The sequence below is a fragment of the Arvicola amphibius genome, chromosome 5, assembly GCF_903992535.2.
Source record: "Arvicola amphibius chromosome 5, mArvAmp1.2, whole genome shotgun sequence".
Lineage (NCBI taxonomy): Eukaryota > Metazoa > Chordata > Mammalia > Rodentia > Cricetidae > Arvicola > Arvicola amphibius.
Genome location: NC_052051.1, coordinates 49,997,646 through 50,015,696, shown reverse-complemented (window position 1 = coordinate 50,015,696; position 18,051 = coordinate 49,997,646). Strand labels below are relative to the sequence as shown.

The following is an 18,051-nucleotide window of genomic DNA, read 5'->3' as shown; positions in this document are numbered from 1 at the left end:
TCTGGGTTCAAGGCCAACTTAGTCTACAGAGTGAGTTCCAGGACAGCCAGGGCTACACAGAGAAACCCTGCCTCAAAACAAACAAACAAAACAAAACAATATATTCATGATGAACTGGTATGGGAAGTCCTTCTATATATGTGTTATTTTTATTAGTTAATGAACAAAGAAGCTGGCTAATGAACCATTTGACACTTAGATTTGTGGAAGCTGAGTCTTCTGAAGTCTTCGGGTTTTACCACCTAGCCCAGTGTGGAACCCCCGTGGGCTTTCTGAATGTTTGCTGAATGTCGTGGTTGATTATTATTCCCAAACTGCCAACCCTCTCTCCAATGCGATACCAGTTTCTCCTTGTTCTTCCGTGAGATTCCAAACTACATTTCCTTCCAACTCACTTCTTAGACCCAAATAAATAAAAGCTAAAAATATAGCCCGGGTCATGAATCATAAATGAGAAGGAAAAGCAGCGAGTCACAGAAGTTAATCTGTTCCCCAGGAGAGCCTTGCTGGATGGCCTCGGCTCTGAAAGGCTAGGCAAAAAGCCAGACCACGATCTCCAGATACTCAGTGTGATTCGCAGGCCTGCTACCAGGAGTCTAAGCTCGCAAGGCCCACGTGCAAAGGACTGGCATCTTGTGCAGCCCATTGTAGAGATGCAGAGAGGCAGGCCTGGAGGCAGGTGTCAATAAGGATGCTAAAGGGAGTAGACAAAGAAATGGTGTGACTGTTGTCCTAGTGACCCAGTCCGTCCACCATGGATTTTGTCTGTTTGTTTGTTTGTTTGTTTGTTCTTCTTTTTGGTCATGACTTCAATATTATTGCTTTTGAAGCCAAGGCAACACTATAACTCTGTCAGTCATTCCAATGGTTTAATGAATGACCTACCAGTCATATTTTGTATGCCTGTTAAATTAAGTTGGGATGTAATATAACCTAGTAATGATGTATCTGTATGATCTCACCTGACAACCCATAATCTACTTAAAGTGGAACATCATTTTTATGACATTATTTCTCAATTCTATTTCTATAAATAGAATAATTCTGTTCTATTTCTCATTTTTTTAAAAAAAAATTAACGATGTTCTCCATTCACAAATCTGAGTCAGTCTTGAGAACACACACTTTGGATGTATTTGCATTGAATAATGAAAAAAAAAGCCCAAGGAGCTGGAGAGATGGCTCAGAGGTTAAGAGCACTGGCTGCTCTGCCAGAGGTCCTGAGTTCAATTCCCAGCAACCACATAGTGGCTCACAAGCATCTGTAATGAGATCTGGTGGCCTCTTCTGGCCTGCAAGCAGAACACTGTATACATAATAAATAAATCTTTAAAAACAAAAATCCTGTGTGCTCACATCTGCTAGTGTTTGCTCAGACATAGGGCACTAGGGATGTCAGAGTGTCTGTACCCTTGACCTTCGAGAGCCTTCAGCCTATTCAGCTGTATTGAACCCTGCACTCAGAAAAAAAAAAATGAAGCTTCAACTGGCGGTAGACACAGCTCAATTACACTGTTGTACACCAGGCATGGTGGTGTATGCTTTTAATCCCAGGACTCAGGAGACAAAGGCAGGCAGACCTGCCTGAGTTCCAGGCCAGCCTAGTTTACACAGAGACTCTGTCTCAAAAAATAAACAAGCTAACAAACAACAACAACAAAATCCAAACCAAACAAAAAAACAAAAAACTGTGACTGCCACTTAGGTAAGTGTCACTGAAAAGGGACAACCAGAAAAAGCCAAATTATTTGCTATCTATTGCTGGTTCTGAACGAAATATGGTGTCTCTGGTAGAGCATGCGGCCCGTGGTAGCTTCACTTGCACCATGCTCCATGAGTTCAAAGACACGCACGGTTTGTTTCCAAGTTCAATCATAAAAGCGCCACACAGATGGCCAGCCTCATAATTCTGAGACAGTGCCTCATGCTAGTAGGTCTACCGCTGGAGTGCCGAATGGCATCCGTCCACTCTTCAGTTTAAGTGATATCTCTGAAAGAACAGAGAACGGTCGGCCAACACACCTTGCAGAGATGCATCCCAAGTGTTCATCGTCTGTTACTGTGTTTCTTTTACACAGTGTTCTGTGAAGCGTTTATCTAAATTGTTCTACTATCAATAAAAACTTGGGAGTCAGATGATGAGGTAAAAACTTGATAGAACAAGAAAGCAGTGAAGGAACGACCAGCTGATCCTTTCTTTTTCAAAAGAAAAAAGAAAAAACAATGAAGGCTTTCTAAGCTCCTTGCTATTCCTCTCTGTTCTCTCTATCATACCACCCCGAGTCCTCCAAAATCTCTATGGCTAATTCTGGTCGTCTAGTCATTGACTTTCGCCCCCTGATTCAAGGTTAACGTTATTAACAGTCTCTGAGTGTCACAGTGGATCAACTGTCCCACAACAGTTCTGTAGTGGAGTCTGCTTCTGGCGGTAGGCTGAAGGCAAGCCCAAGCTTGGAGGAATCTCAGAGATCATCTGTTCCAACTTCTCTATTTCTCATCAACAAAATAATCCTGGTGCATCTAGGCGAAGGGGAGGCAGAGACAAGCTCACTAAACTCAAGGATTTTGTTTTGTTTTTGTTTGAAGGAATCTGTATTAGAGGAGAAGAGTGATTTGAAGGGCGGTATAGACTTGAGTGTGCTCAGTGGCAGTGTTGACAGCCATTGGAAAGAGGGGAAACCATGGCAGATTCACAGTCCCTGGGGGAGGCTAGAGTGGAAATAGTCTCAAAGCTCACAAGGATTAATTCACATAAATCCTTTTTAATAATGAGTTGGTTTCAGCCTAGTTCCTGAATCAAACAGCTTCTGGAACATCTGCCCTTTCTGTATGTCTGGGTAGCTTTCAGGGAATCTTACATCTTAGGAGGAACCACCACAGAGCCTCTGCTTGTGTGAAGTCCAGAAGCTGTGTGATATGTGGCGGCAGGACCCAGGCCTTCAAGAGCCATAGTTGGTGCTTCGGGATCAGATCAAAGACTTACTGTGGTGGCATTTCAGCAAGGGCAATCTTGCTAGTCAGGATTTAGAAAATAGACAGTATGGGGGCCTGAGATGGCTCAGCAGATAAAGGCTTGCGAAGCCAATTGAGCTCAGTCTCCGGAAGGACCCACAAGGCAGACGAAGAGGGCTGATCCTTCTCTAACCTTCACGCACATGCTAGGATGTAGTAACGCTCACAAAGAAATTAAAACAAATAAACAAAAACCCACTTGGAGTCATAAATTCTTTGTTCCTAAAGCAGAAAGTGACTGGAACAAGGTCACCACCAGCAGGCTCTAACTGAGCATGGCAGTTTGTCAAGTTGTGCACTTGTCATAGACAGGAAGTTCCCAACGGGTCTACAATTGTGATTCAGACTTAAATAATGCCCTCTATTATTAGATCAGTACCTTCAGAATGAATCTCAACTGGGACCTTAGATTCAATTGTATGTTTTATGACTTGTACTCCTTAGAGAGAGAAAAAAAAACAGCATTTTTAGCTGAGGAGAGAAAAAGCGTACAAGAAAGTTCTCTGTCTCCTTTTGTTTGGTTGTATATTTAGTTTTTGTTTTGTGTTTTTGTTTTTACTGTCCTTTTTTGAGATAGAATCACTACATAGCCACAACTGGCCTGGAACTTCCTGGGTAGACCTGGCTGGCCTTGAACTCATGAAGATCCACCTGCCTCCAGACATCAGGCCCTGCCTTTCTTATTTTCTCTTAAAGTTCCTTAGTGTGAGGTAAATCATTAGCATTACTGACCGTGACACAGAGTAACAACTTTGTAGGAACGCAATCCAGCATAAGCAGTCAATAGCACAGGTGTGAGGTAGTTGGGTCATCAGTGACAAGTTGTTTGGATTCAGAATCCTCCAGGAGACACACACCTCTGCACTTGTCTGTGAGCATGACGCCTCTGCATCTGACTATGAGCATGTTTGCCAAGAGGCTTAGCTGTGAGGGCGCCCACTGCAATTCAGGCGACAGCATTCCAGGGGCTGGAGTCCAGGACTCAAGGCAAAGGGCAGAAGGAGGAAGAGATCCGAACCTATCTGCTTCCTAACCTGGGACACGAGGTGAGTTGACCAGTTGCTTCCTAAGCCTTTCCCCCATGCCTTCCTGCCACCATGGCCGAGCCACACTCCCTTTTCAATGATGATCCCAAATGCTCCTCTTCTCTTAGTCACGTCGGGCATTTTGTCACAGCTGTGAAAAGAGTAGCTAACATGAAAGGAATACCCCAATACAACTCTAGGGCCCGAGAGAGCTCGGGGAGTCTATGGAATGAAGAGTTCATCTCAAACTTGATTCCCATGGAAGTCAGGCAGTTTCCCTCCTTCCCCAAGCACCTACAGACCAAGCCTGTAACTACAATCCCCTGACTCTGGGTATTTGTGCAGAAAATAATGAGAATCATGAGGAGTAGGTGGTAGCATACTATGCCAGGGGTAAGCCAGGCATTCCTGTGACCCCCAGTGATGGCTTGCTCACTAAATCATTTCCTTTAACATTCTTCTGTAGTATCCTATGTTGAAAGTCCTCTGATCCTCCCACTGAACATCTGGGACGGCCACCAATGCAGCCCGACTAACAGATGACCCTTGTGGGCAGTCTTTCTGGATGTTTGGTAAGAGCATCTGAAGTCTACCCCCTTAGCAAATTTTCAGTATCCGGTGTTGAGTACTAGCCATTTAGACCTAGGCATCATGACGACCTGAAAGTTTGTATCCTCTGACCTCTATCTCCCTTTGTACCTCCACTTCCTGGTAACTGCTGTTCTGCTCTTCGTTTCTGTGTTTTCAGTGTGTGTGTGTGCCTGCGTGCATATACATACATGAATGGTCCAGCAGATGGAACCTAGGGCTTTATGCACTCCAGCCAGGCAAGCCCTCCATCACTGAGCCACACTCCCAACCTTATATTCAACGTTTTTGAATTCGATATATGAAATGTACCCTCAAATGTATCCAGTTTTAAAACAAGCATTTTCCAGCTTCCTCTCCCAAAACCAGAGACAAATGTAAGAGGATGTCAGTAGGTAGGACTTGAAGGGGGATTACTTAGAAGGTGGCTAGCGCAGCCAGAAGGTGCAGCAATTTGTTTTCATCCTTCTTTCCCGTCTAGAAAACAAATGTGGCAATGGTTGCTCCAGCAGCAATGTGGCAACCTTGAGAGAACCCAGGAATGGAACCCATGTGTTAAGGATGGCCACGCAGAAAAGTGGAAGGAGCCTAAGCCGACAACTTCATGGCAACCTTGTATCCCCGATCCATCCACCTTTGAACAGTTTTCTAACCAAGCAAATGAGGGAACTCTCTGTATTGGTGAAATCCATTACTCTCATAATGTCTTCACCCAAAGGACCAGAGCCTCTTAATCCGTTCTCTGCAGGTGGTGGCGGGGAGTTCTGGCCCCCTTGGTCCTCCTTTCTCAGAGAGTTCACCCAAGACCCTTCTCACTAGAGACTTGATGGTTCTTAAAGGGCAAGATGAAAGTTTTAATCGCTGTTGTCTGAAGTAGGGCCTTTTCCTGATTTGACTGCAGGTTCCAGGCCTATAGCTCCTACTGGCCTTAGCCTGGCAGAGAACACAGCTCCCTCCCCAGCCACCCTTGACAGTTCAGAGAAACAGGACAATGAAAATCTTAGTAGACAAACAAACCCAAACCTAAAATGTAGTGTCATTGTCACCCTTCTTTTTCTAGCCAAGTGAGACAACATCTCCTTCCTTAGGAGCCCCAGATCTATGCCAACAGCTGGAGTGTTGGGGTCAAAGGTATTCTATCCATATGATGGGGTAAAGCAGCTTGGGTTTTGGCAAGCACATAAAGAAACACAAACTGGTTTTTGCTAAAGAGCGTTTTTTTTTTTGTTTTCTTTTGTTTTGTATTTTGCTTTATTTTTTTGTGTGTTTCTCATCTGTATATATATTTTAGGGCTGTCTATTTGGGTTTGGATAACCATTAAAGTACTTGTCTCTGGGGAAGACTTATTCTTCACTACATGGTATTACTAATTGCTAACACTACCTGAGAAAAAGTATTTCCTCTAAATGACAAAAACTGTTGAGAACAAATTACTCCTTCGTAATACACTTTATCCAAAGTTGGTTAATGTTTACAAAACGCTTGGAGTTATTCAGTGCATCCCAGGAGACGCAAAGCTACTACCTCTGAGAAAAGCGAACATAAAGGCATGGACTCTTAGCTCACAGTTTGGTAAATGCAGTAAGTGCGAAGCGAACCTACAGCTCCTAAATAAAGTGGCAGGCCCTCAGTGAGCCATGGATCACAGCTGTGGGACAACACACATCATGACAAAAGCTGCAGGTGCCTTGTGAACCATGTCAACAAATCACGTGGCAGAACTGCTAACGTGCAATGCTACAATAAAGCTCCCTGTCTGGGTTTGCCTTGACCAACCTCTTGCATTGAGCAGGGTGGTCTATACCCATGCAGAAATGTGTCACTAGACTGATGTCTTTGGCTGTGAACTGTGGGATCACTGGGAATCTTCTGTGTTTGTGCCACATCTTCATTTAGCAATCGCTATATCTAATCTACACAGACATTACATACGTTGGTAAGGTGTGATTGTTGGGTTTTTTTTTAAGCCTATGAAAATAGGTCAAAAGCTTGGTAAAAACTACTTCATGGTGGCAAGTTGCTTTTAAAAAATAATGTTAAGTTGGAGGTAGCTAACACTGTTCAAAAATACAATAAAACACGAAGTGGGCTCTGCCCTCATCTGCTGTGAAGATGTCTGCATGGGGCCCTTTCGCTTCAGAGACAGGAAGAAGCGCAATGCAGATGGGGTGCTGTGGGCAGAATTCACTCAGAGAGAATGAGAAGTAATATGAATCACTGTGTGTGGCATTCAAATAAGGGCCGTCGGCTTCACAGCACAAGTGTGTGCTTATATAAGTCACCTATGTGTCCGAATTATATATGTAACGTTTTCTTTTCCGGTCTCAAGGTCTTCTGCTGTGCAGCATTAAGAGGATCTCCAGTCTTTACCATTCTTTGAAATCACCTACAGATATTCCATTTAATGGGACAGTCGTCGGGTCTGACTGACCCCGATCTACAAGGCAGATGTTTTCCATACTTCTGCCTGCCGCTGATTACCCCACCCCCTCATCTGCATGACTGTCACACCCAGCTCAACTTGTCTGAAACGGGACCTCCCTCTTGATGCTTCTTCTCCTGCTGGGGTGCCCATGTCTTTCATTGGCATCTCCCTCCACTCCAGGGTCCGTCTGATCCATCCAGTTCCTTATCTGCAGGTATGATTCTGTACATTAGCGACCATAAAGATTCCTCCAGAAAGGTCTTAGATCTGATAAACACTTCCAGCAAAGTGGCAGGGTATAAAAGTACTAGGAAAACCAGTAGCCTCCCTTCATGACAAATTTCAAAACCATTCTTCACAGGAAAAAAATCTTAACATTCCATGGAACTGAAAAGTTTTTAGAATAACCAAAGCAATTCTGAACAAAAAGTGTGTTGCTGGAGGTATTGTCACAGCTGATTTCAAGGTGTCTGCAGAACCACTGGAATAAAAAGAACTTAATAACAACACAAAAGCAGGCGTGGAAATCTGCAGATTAGAAGAACTAGACATAAACCCACACAGCCACAGGCACCTGATTTTTGACAAAGATGCCAAAAATATACACTGGAGAAATAGACAGCATCTTCAGCCTAAAGAGTGTGAAATCTGGGAACACACGTATAGAATGATGAGACTAGATCCATATCTCCTACTCCATGCAAAAACAACTCCAAATAGATCAAAGACATTCACTCAAGAGCCAAAACTCTGGATCTCCCAGACAGGAACGCACTCCAAGATTTAGGCATGGTAAAGGACTTCCTGAACAGGCCTGCAGTTGGTCAGGAAATAATGCTGACACCTGACAAATGGGACCCCATAAAGCAGAAACGCTTCTGCAACGCAAAGGAAACCGCCAACCGAATGAAGGGACAGCACACAGAATGAAAGAAATCCTTTACTGCTTACAAATGTCACCGGAGGCTAGTATTGAGACTACAGCAAAAAACTAAGAACGCTAAGCAAGAATACAAATAACTCAATACTAAAGGAGCTAATGAAATAGGTTTCAAGAGATAAAACACAAAGGCTCACAAATATTCAGCCTCACCGGAATCTGCATTTACAGTGCATCTCCCCCCCAGTCAGAATGGCAGTCACAAAGAAAGCAACAAATGGGGGTGAGGGTGGGGGCAGAAGGGAAGCTTTCCACACACTGCCCGTGGGATTGGAAATTCGTCCCGCCTCTATGCAAGTCAGCATGGAGACACCTCCGGAAACTAAAATTAGGTTTCACGTGTGATCCAGGCAGGCCACTGCTGCAAGTCAACACACCACAGAGACACTTGCACATCCGCTCACTGTGACACAGAACACAGCAGCATGGAACTAACCTAGGTGCCCAGCAGCAGGAGTGGGTTAGGGACCTGTGGTATGTATGCAGCTGTGCACGTCAGGCTGTGACATCCAAGGTCCAGGGCCAATGACTTCCTCTGTTGTTCTCCACCTTGTTTTTTGTTTTTGTTTTAAAGATTTATTTATTTATTTATTTTGTAGAAAGTATCTGCCTGCATGTCAAAAGAGGGAACTATATCTCATCATAGATGGCTGTGAGCCACCATGTGGTTGCTGGGAATTGAACTCAGGACCTCTGGAAGAACAGTCAGTGCTCTTAACCTCTGAGTCATCTCTCCAGCCCCTCCACCTTGTTTTATAAGACAACTTCTCTCACTGAATCTAAAACTCCCTGATTGGTTAGTGAGGCTGACCAACTAACTAGCCTGAGAAATCAACCTCCCTCCCAACACACACACACACACACACACACACACACACACACACACACACACACACACACAAGCATTGTGGAAGTGTAAGTCAAATAAACCCTTTCCTCCCCAATTTGTTTTGATCATGGTGTTTCATCACAGCAATAGTAACCCTGACTAAGATAGTTGCTGAGGAGAAAGTCTAATTTCTTTTTTATTTTTCTCTTTCTTTCCTTCCTTCTTTCTTTCTTTCCTTCCTTCCTTCCTTCCTTCCTTCCTTCCTTCCTTCCTTCCTTCCTTTTTTGTTGTTGTTGTTTTTTGTTTTCAAGACAGGATTTCTCTGTGTAACAGCTCTGGCTGTCTTGGATCTACCTCTTATAGACCAGGCTGGCCTCAAACTCACAGAGATCTGCTTCCCTCTGCCTCATGAGTGCTGGGTTTAAAAGCATGTGCCACCACTGCCTGGAGAAAAGTCCAATGTCTAACGTTATCCTTACAGCACGTGGGTCTTCAAGGTATTTGCTTTAAGTCATGTCTTCTTCTTCACTAGAAGAATCTCCATTCTTCTAGAATTCACTAGAGGGAATCTCCAGTCTCAGAGTAGGTTCGGGGCCTGGGAATTAGTTGCTAAAGCTCTGGAAGTGTTGACCTATTAAAATGCCGGTGCCAATAATGGAAAGACATGACCCCATCATACCGACTTCGTCACTATTCTATTGCTTTGGAGAGACACCGTGACCAGGGCAATTCAGGGTTAGTCCATTATCATCATGGTGGGGGCTGGTGAGAGTCTGGCAGCACTCCTGGCACTCGAGTGATAGCCAGCTACATCCTGGTTCACAGGCAAAGAGCAAGAGAGCCTGACCTTGGCAAAGGCTTACCAAGGCCACACCCACTCCAACGAGGTTTCGTCTTTAGAGCCTTTGCGGGCCATTCTTCATCAGAACAGCACACATACCAACCTAGTTCCTAAATGCAGGTTACCCTGGCGTGTGCCTGTTACAGTAGAATTGGCTGCTAATGTGGACGTACTCGCTCTTGCTGCTTATGTGTTTGATACCTGAGGGGTGGGGGTACCGCTGGGAAGGAAGTAGAATAGGGAAGTATGCATTTCAGAAAATATGTGGGTTTAGGGGAGAAGAAAGGAGAAAGAATTTGAGACGCAGCTCAGGCTGCAGCTCCTAGGAATCCCTAGGTTATTCCTTCTGTCATTAGCTCCTGACCGACAGTCAGGCTTCTTTGCTTTCTCTGAGTGACTCAGCTCTATTGGCTGGTTAGGCTGCCCGCACCAGGCTCCTTGTGGGAGCTGTCTGTGTACTGAGAGATGCTTGGCTGCATCAAAACACTTAGGCCAAAAGAACTCCTTCCCTCTCAGTTTTATCTTAAAATATCTCCAGGTATTGCCAAATGGCCTGAGAGGAAAGTAAAATCATCCCTTGGCTGTGAACCACAGCACTCGCCCGAGTCAACATTTTCCATTTTTACGTTCATAGGAGTCATGGAGCGGGCTTAGCAAAATGCAGGTTCCTGGGTCTCTGCCTCATATGTTCTAGTCCAGGATGTAGGTTAGAAATCAAGATTTTTTTTTAACAGATGTAGGAGCTCCTTGGAAGACTTTTGGAAATACCACAATGAAAAGTTAGTAAGATAAGCAAGTATCTCGACAGGGCAGAAGGTTTTCGCTCTATTGCTCCAAGGGTTCAAAGCAGACCAGCGGATGCCAGGTCATTCTCAGAGAAGTCACAGCAGAGACTTAGGGTGAAGGTTCCCATAGGGATAAGGGAAGGGACATGGTGAGGTACCAAGGTCAAATTTAGTCATACACACAAACACACACACACACACACACACACACACACACACCACACACACCTAGCCCCAAAGTATACCTTTGAATGTCCATCCCTCCCCATGATAAGACAAGTTTTGTACAAAGTTTTTGCATTTTCCCCATTTTCGCCTGTCCCTAACCACATAAGAAATCTTATCAAGTTTAAGCAAAATTTGTTTTAAAATTTCTATCGCTCCCAAACAGCTGATGTACAGAGTAACCACTGACACACGAACTCTTTGTCAAATGTGGACAGCCTGTTCCAGGATGCTGCCACATTTACAAGACAGCAAAGGCTCTTCCCACGGAGAAGGAAAGGTCCCTCCCCCAGTTCTGTCCCCAAGCGCTCTCTGTCCCGCTGCGTAAAAGAAAGAAACCCCATTATGTTCACTCAAAGAGACATCTCAGTTTGTCTATCAGGTTAGAAAATGGAGAATGAAAGACAAAGGGGTTGGGAACGTCTTCAGAAGGCCATGCCACAGGCAGATGTGCCAACCTAGCCACCTTCGGGTATAGATGGTCAACGGGAGTGAGTGGAGCTGGGCAGAGGGAGTGTGGAAGACGGGTAAGATGCAGGCCACCTGCTAGCCCGTGTGCTGAGAACCACAGTTGGCTCATTCTTGTGGTATTGAGTGGAAGAAGCCATCGTCAGGGAACGTCGGATCTCAGCACACTGTGTCCCTCTGCTCCAGCATGGACACATGTCACCCGCAAACTGCTCATTAAACAAGAGGGAAATGGGCAAAGCCTACATTCTCTGGGGGTCCTCTAAGGTTTGGATATGGTTTGAATATGTCCCCAAAGGTTCAGGTAGAAGAGCTTGGTCTTGGTGTGGCACTGTCGGGAGGTGGTAGGAGGAGGGCACAGAGAATTTTTGGCTTTGGGTGCCTTCCCTTGGAAAGGTCCCACAGCTCCCTCGTCAGTTCTCACAAAGGCAGGGTGCTATAAAAGAGGAAGTCTGGACCCTGAGTCCGTCTGGCTTTTCTCTCCAATAAGCTCGCTCTCGCCGCGTCTCACCAAGAGGCCATCTGCCATGCTGTGATGCCATCAAGGGACCCTCACCTGATGGGCCCGTCCAGTCCTGGACTTGCAGCCTCCAAAGGGGTGAATTGAGTCTATAAAATATTTCAACATTGGATAATTCTTACAGCGATGGGAAGCAGACTAACACAGACTCCCTGCCATGCTGCCACACTCGCTTTTAGTTTCTTACTGCTAGTTTAAGACTATTTTCCCACAAGAAAAAGCTTTCATTTTGATCTTTCAAAAGCACGCCCACCACCCTGACCAGGGAGAGCCGACCTGCAGTAGCACACACAATGCAGGGACGGAGGAGAAACAAGCAAGGCGAGCTGAGGAAGCAAGAGTGTTACCCAGGCATCTGGAGTCCACCACCAAGGGGATGTGTGGTTTGAGGTGAGGCACTTCTCATAATCGAACCTCTGTCTGCTGAACTGTGAGAGCCTAGACTTGCTGATCCCCATCACTGTGTCTGCTCTGCTGTCCAGTGGTGAAAAGAACTGGAGAGGTCGAGGGGTACGTGAGGGTCACAAGAGAAGCCACTTCGCATATGCATTGCCCTGTGTGTGCTCTCTCTCTGTGTCTCTGTCTCTCTCTGTCTCTCTGTCTCTCTCTCTGTCTCTCTGTCTCTCTCTCTCTCTCTCTCTCTCTCACACACACACACACACACACACACTCTATACTCCACCCCCACCCTCTTTACACCCACCAGCTCCACTCAGGAGAAAGATGCCTTTCCTGCCTCAACGGTGGCAGCTACCTGAGGGCAATACAGAAAGGGACAAAGATTACCCAGTGTGTCCCTAAAGCCATTCCTTCTACTGGCCACCAAGAAGCTACAAGTAAGTTCCTCCAGAAAGCTCTAATAACAGAGATCCTGATAATATAGATGAATGGAAAGGAAGCCCCGGACTCAAGCTCCAAGACAGCATTTCATTCCAACTTCTGGTTTTAAACAGGAAAATGAAACCCGGAGGGTGAAGTGACCCAAGGTCAAACAGTCAGTCAGCGTCAGGGTCACTGCTCTAGCTCAGTCTTCTGAGGAGGAAGGAGACCCGGAGCCACTGGGTGCTGTTGCTGGGAGATCGGAGCTCTAGCCTTTTTGTAACCCGCAGTCCTGGGCTCCCCCACGAATAAGGAACTGTAAGTTCACATGTAGTATTGTGGACTATATCCAGTTCAGACAAACAGGATTCAGAGTGTTAGCTTATTGGCTCACGAATCAAACACATTCTTTGACAGGAAACATCCTGGGGAAGGAGCAGGCTGAGATATTTATGAAGGTAAGGAAGAAACCCCTCAATTCATGTACAGCTATTGAACACAAGAAGGCCCACGTGAGCAGTCAGGTAATGAAGAGGAATCCTCCCAATCAGAGCAGGCCTTAATTCAGCTACTCCTGTTCCCGAAGACGAGGATTTGGCCATGGACACCATGCAGACTGCTGTGTAAATACAGTGGCTGAGAGGAGACGGGTGTGCCTGTCGCCCCCAAACACCAAGAACTGTTGGCACTCACTGAAAACTGCAAGAGGCAGGAAGGATTCCTCTCCCATAGCTTGGGCAGAGAGTTGGCCCTTCTAAGGTTTCATTTGAAGCGTCTTGACTCCTTAACCAGAGTAAAATTCTGTTGCATAAACCACCCAGGTTGTGGCACTGGAGCCCTGGGTAGCTATTCCAGTCTGGGGCAATGGTTGAGAGAGGCTAAGCAAAGTGCAGGAGTCGAGGGTCACGCAGCTGCACGGCCAGGCCAGGTGTATGAGCTGACCCTGGAAGAGAGCTCTCCTGCACAGTATGGCCTGCCGTCTACTTTGCTCCATTAATACGTTTCTAGGTAATATGTTGGGGGGATGAGGTTGCTAATGGGAAGAGAAGGGGAGAGAGTAAGGCAAACAGGACGGGACCTCTGTCTGCTACTCACTAGCTATGGTTTACAGACATCATAACTGTCGAGGCTGATTTAGAGAAAACAGTCTTCTTCAGAGGATAGTAGCTAGGACCACTAGGGGACGTCTTTAAGGTGCTTCTTTCTGCCTTAGTCTTTGAATTATGTTAGCGTTGGGAGTGGGGGAATAAAGCTAATATTTTAAAGGAGAGAGAAGAGAAACAGAAGCCTAGAGTCATTAGATACTGGTGCAATTGATACTCAAGAACTCAGGGCTTGCTCTTTTTGGTCCCCACATTCACTGCAGATTGTGCTGGGCACCTCAGAGACCTGCATGAGTGTCTGTCAATGGCTGGAATGCCTTGGGAGACCTCAGAGGAGTGAGACTTTGTCTTGAAGACAAAAGTCACCATTTGACACTATGTAAAGAACTTCACCCACTCCAATACTTTACTCAGAATGCAGTCTTTCTCCATTCCTGGTTTGGTAGCCCACAAAGACTGGGTCTTTAGCCCACCTTCCCTGAGAACCTTCCAAGAGAATCAAAATCTGAGCTAAACCAAAGTTCCTTGAAAACAGGCTCTTGCCTATTTTTGGGAGGCAGAAGCAGGCAGATCTCTGTGAGTTCAAGGCCAGCCTGGTCTACAAAGTAAGTTCCAGGACAGTCAGGGCTGTTATACAGAGAAATCCTGTCACAAACCCCCATGCCCCAAATAGAGTCTTGGAATCAAAGAAAAATTTTTGATAGCATTACTAATTCTACATCTTAAGATCATGAGATGAAATTTTTTTTTAAAGGTTGTTTAACCCAAAGCCAACTCTCACTTAGGGTAGACAGAAAAACGGAGTCTCTGTTGGAATGAATGAAGATGCCATCACAATGCTGATTCATACCAGGATACAGCATCTCCACCCAAGGGACTGCCTCCCTGTTGACCCTGTTCCCATAATCTCCATGACATCACTAACATTTGAAACAGGACACCGACCTGTCTATTCATTAAAAGCTCTACAGGGACAGGACCCATTCTGATGCTTAGAGTTTTGTCTATTTTGTTGACCAATGTCCAGTTTCTACAGCAGTTCCTGAAATGGGATTGGTTCACCATATATGTAAGTCAGATAAATGAGTGACTGGGAGCAGAGAACAGTGCTCACGTATGTGGATGAGGAAGCAGAACATGGCAGCTCCTTTAACTTACAAAATTTGCACCTAAGTCCTCACTGGCAGCATGTCTACTTGCCATCCAGGATGTCTCTTGACCCCTTGATCTGAATCTAACACTACAAGCAAGCTTTTATTCAAATCTTCATATTGAGCCCGTACACAAGAGTATAGCAATCATGGTACGTCTCATTGATACAATAATTTTCACTGAAAATTAGGAGGTTGGTGCTTCATTTTTAAAAATTAGTTCACATCCCAATAGAGTTGTGAGGAACAGAAGGCCATCCCGGGTGGGGCCCTGTGGGGAAGAAAGCTAAGAATGGTAAATAGGAGACATCCCGACCTCATTCTCCTTCTGACTTGAAAAATTCCTCATTCGGAATTCCATTTCCTCAGAGACATTTTAACTGATAACACAACAAATAGAATCCTTTTGTTTTCCGAGTTGGGATCTACACACATTAATATATTCTAGGCTTTGTATATTTATTGGTACAACACTGTGATGTGCATCTGGGTCACGGGGTCAGCACCTCTCCTGGGGTAAGTGATTACCACTGTGACAAGACCGCTGGTCTCATTAAAAACCCAGAGACCCTGGGAAGGGGACCTCCCGGGAAAAGGGGCATTGTCCAGCAACTCTTCACACTTAAAACTATTCAGGTCTGTGGGTGTGGGGAGCCAGCAGGGGGTGCGGGACAGAAGGAAAGGGGGGAAGATAGGAATCTGAAGCAACGGGCAGGTGCCAGGATCACAGGTTTGGGAATCACTCCAAACCACAAAGGGCTGGCACCCAAGAGCTTGACAAGTGCAAAGCACCTGTGGACTTTCCTCACACACGCAAGCCTGGCCAGTGTGTGCTGCTCCCAGAGAGGGCAGGAGCTGGGCTTATCTTCCTTAGGGGCTGTACCAAGCTGTCCCCAGAGTCCATCCTCTTTGCAGCCCTCCCAGCACCCATCATTAAGCCTTCCTTGAGATCCATATGGTCAGTTTGCAACACAGTTACTCATCTTTCAGTTTCTACCTTCAGTTCTGACTTTTTAAGCTCAATGCTGAACCGAGAAGACAGTTTACCTGTATACCAGCACCCCTATATATCTCCTGTATACCAGCAACCCTAGATAGCACCTGTATACCAGCACCCCTAGATATCTCCTGTATACCAGCAACCCTAGATAGCACCTGTATACCAGCACCCCTAGATAGCACCTGTATACCATCACCCCTAGATATCTCCTGTATACCAGCACTCCTAAATATCAGCTGTATACCAGCACCCCTAGATATCACTGTGTGATATGACACATCGAAAGCAAACTTAGGAATCCCCTTTCCTAATTCCCTCTGTTTCTGTCTCTGGCACCCTGAGCATTACCCAAGATTAAACTTTAGAAGTCGCTCTTCTTCTTAATTTATCTATACCCTCCATGAAGAACAGCATGCATCCCCACTGGTCCCAGGCATCTGTTCTTGCTCCTACGGTCCTATGCAGGCGACTGAGGCTGGCTCCTTCTACAGCACTCGGGACTTTGCTAGGTTTTCAGAAGTGCTTGTTAAATGTCAGATTCAGAAAATTTAAAACGAGACAAGGCCCTTCACACCTTCCTCTATCTTAGCATGGAAATCTCTACTGTATTCACCTCAAGTATAATAGAATAACCTATTATGTTTCAACTATGAATCTGACGAGAAATCTTTGACACTGGACCAGAGAAGACCTTAAGTTGCCATCTTGTCTGTCTCTGTGAGAAGCTATGTCTGCCTATCTGTTAGTAGTCCTTCATACCCTAGGAGCAAAGAGGGTCTGACTCTGGTACCTGCCAGGTCCCTGAAGGAAATCTGTAAAGACGATTCTCCCTTCTGTAGATACAACGGTAGGTATATCTTCTTGCAGCCTAGAGCCCAGCCAGGTAAGATGAAGCCCCTGCAGAGAGCCAAACAGAACTTAGGGACTTACCTTCACACAGTAGTGCAGACCGGACCCCAACAGGTGCTGCAGAGAGTGCCTGTCCTGCCTGCTCCTAGGGGTTGGTTGTCCAGGGCCAGGCAGTGGGCAAGCATCAGGAGGCAAGGGGGTGGCCCTGGGTCCCACCTGGTCCAGATGCGGTGTAGGAGCAGGCCCAGTCCTGTTTAGACTGGTCTCTGGGGAAGCTGGACTGCTTGGAGCCTGATCCTGGCTCTCTTGAAGCTTCAGCCGGGGTACCTCTTTGGTACCCAGGCAAAAGGTTTTCAGACTCAGAAAAGTAACTGGGTTGGCCAGCTTCATGCTTGCCATACGGGGGATCAAGGTACACAGCGCGGTGGGGCTCTCCTGGGTGGGCACAGTGGCATCTTCAGACGGCAGGTGAGGGGCCAGGGCTGGGTAGGGAGGCGGCGACGAGCCCTTGTTTCCAACCGAGCCTCCTGGACTCGCTTCATCCAAAGACGTGATGGATTCGTTCCGAAAGCGGCTGTACTTGGCCCTGTGAAGCATCCCCAGGTGCCCAAAGAATCCTACATACAGAGCGAGTCCTGCCTGGCTGTCCTGGCTGCGTTCTCGCATAGCCTTGGAAGGGCTGAGACGGGCCACCGAAGCCTAAACTGCTTCACTATCCGGTAGACCCACAAGCACAGCCACCTTTGACTTCTGCTCCGGCGGTCACCGGCCCGGGTCCCTGACTTCTCAAGGATAACAGGCCAGGAAGATGCCTCCTCGGCTCTGATTGCAGTCTCTTCCCGGCCCTGGCAAAGGCCCGGGGAGTTGGGGAGGGGGTGAGGCGGTCCTCTCCCCGGAGTCCCCAGGCTGGGGCAGCAGTGCCACCACGCCTCTAGCCTTAGCAGAAATATTTACCCCCCTTCCCTCTGCGCACAGGAACTTTCAAACCTGCTCCCTCCAGCTCCCACGGGGCGGGGCAGCGACTGGCCCATTAACCCTTTATTTGTTCCGTGATTGCTCATTTCAAAGGGAAAAATAAAAAAAGCACATAAGAGTCAAAGGCCCTTCTGTATGGGCTGGGGTTATGACGGCTGCCCTCTCTCGGAGGATCTTGGTTCTGGGCCACCAGCCAGGAGTCCTAGTGACGGGCGCTGGTCCGCATTGTTCCTCCTGCTTGAGGTCCGGGCATCCTCCGTGCAGCTCGGGTCCGATCCCGGCCCGCCCACCCCTTCTCGGGGTGCCCTTCCCTCCCGAACCCTCCTGCAGTCTCCTTCAGGAGCCTGTGCACAGCAGAACGCTGAGCAGAGCGGATGATACGCAGGCTGTTGAAATTTTTATGAATGAACTTTGCCGAATGAATTTCCCTCGTTGTGTGAGAGCTAATAAATCTGTGAATGGAACCTAGAATAGCTGTAATTGACTGACCGGTTG

The 18,051-nt window shown here is 46.5% G+C and overlaps 1 protein-coding gene across 2 annotated transcripts in view; it reads right to left on the bottom strand.

Annotated features, from left to right (window-relative positions):
* Window positions 1–17,247, bottom strand: part of Shc4 (SHC adaptor protein 4) — a 94,517-nt gene extending 77,270 nt beyond the window's left edge. For both annotated transcript variants that reach the window (XM_038331881.1, XM_038331880.1), the window contains exon 1: window positions 16,663–17,247. In XM_038331881.1, coding sequence (XP_038187809.1) covers window positions 16,663–17,247 — 585 coding nt within the window. The remainder of the gene's footprint in view (window positions 1–16,662) is intronic.
* Window positions 17,248–18,051: the final 804 nt, after the last annotated feature.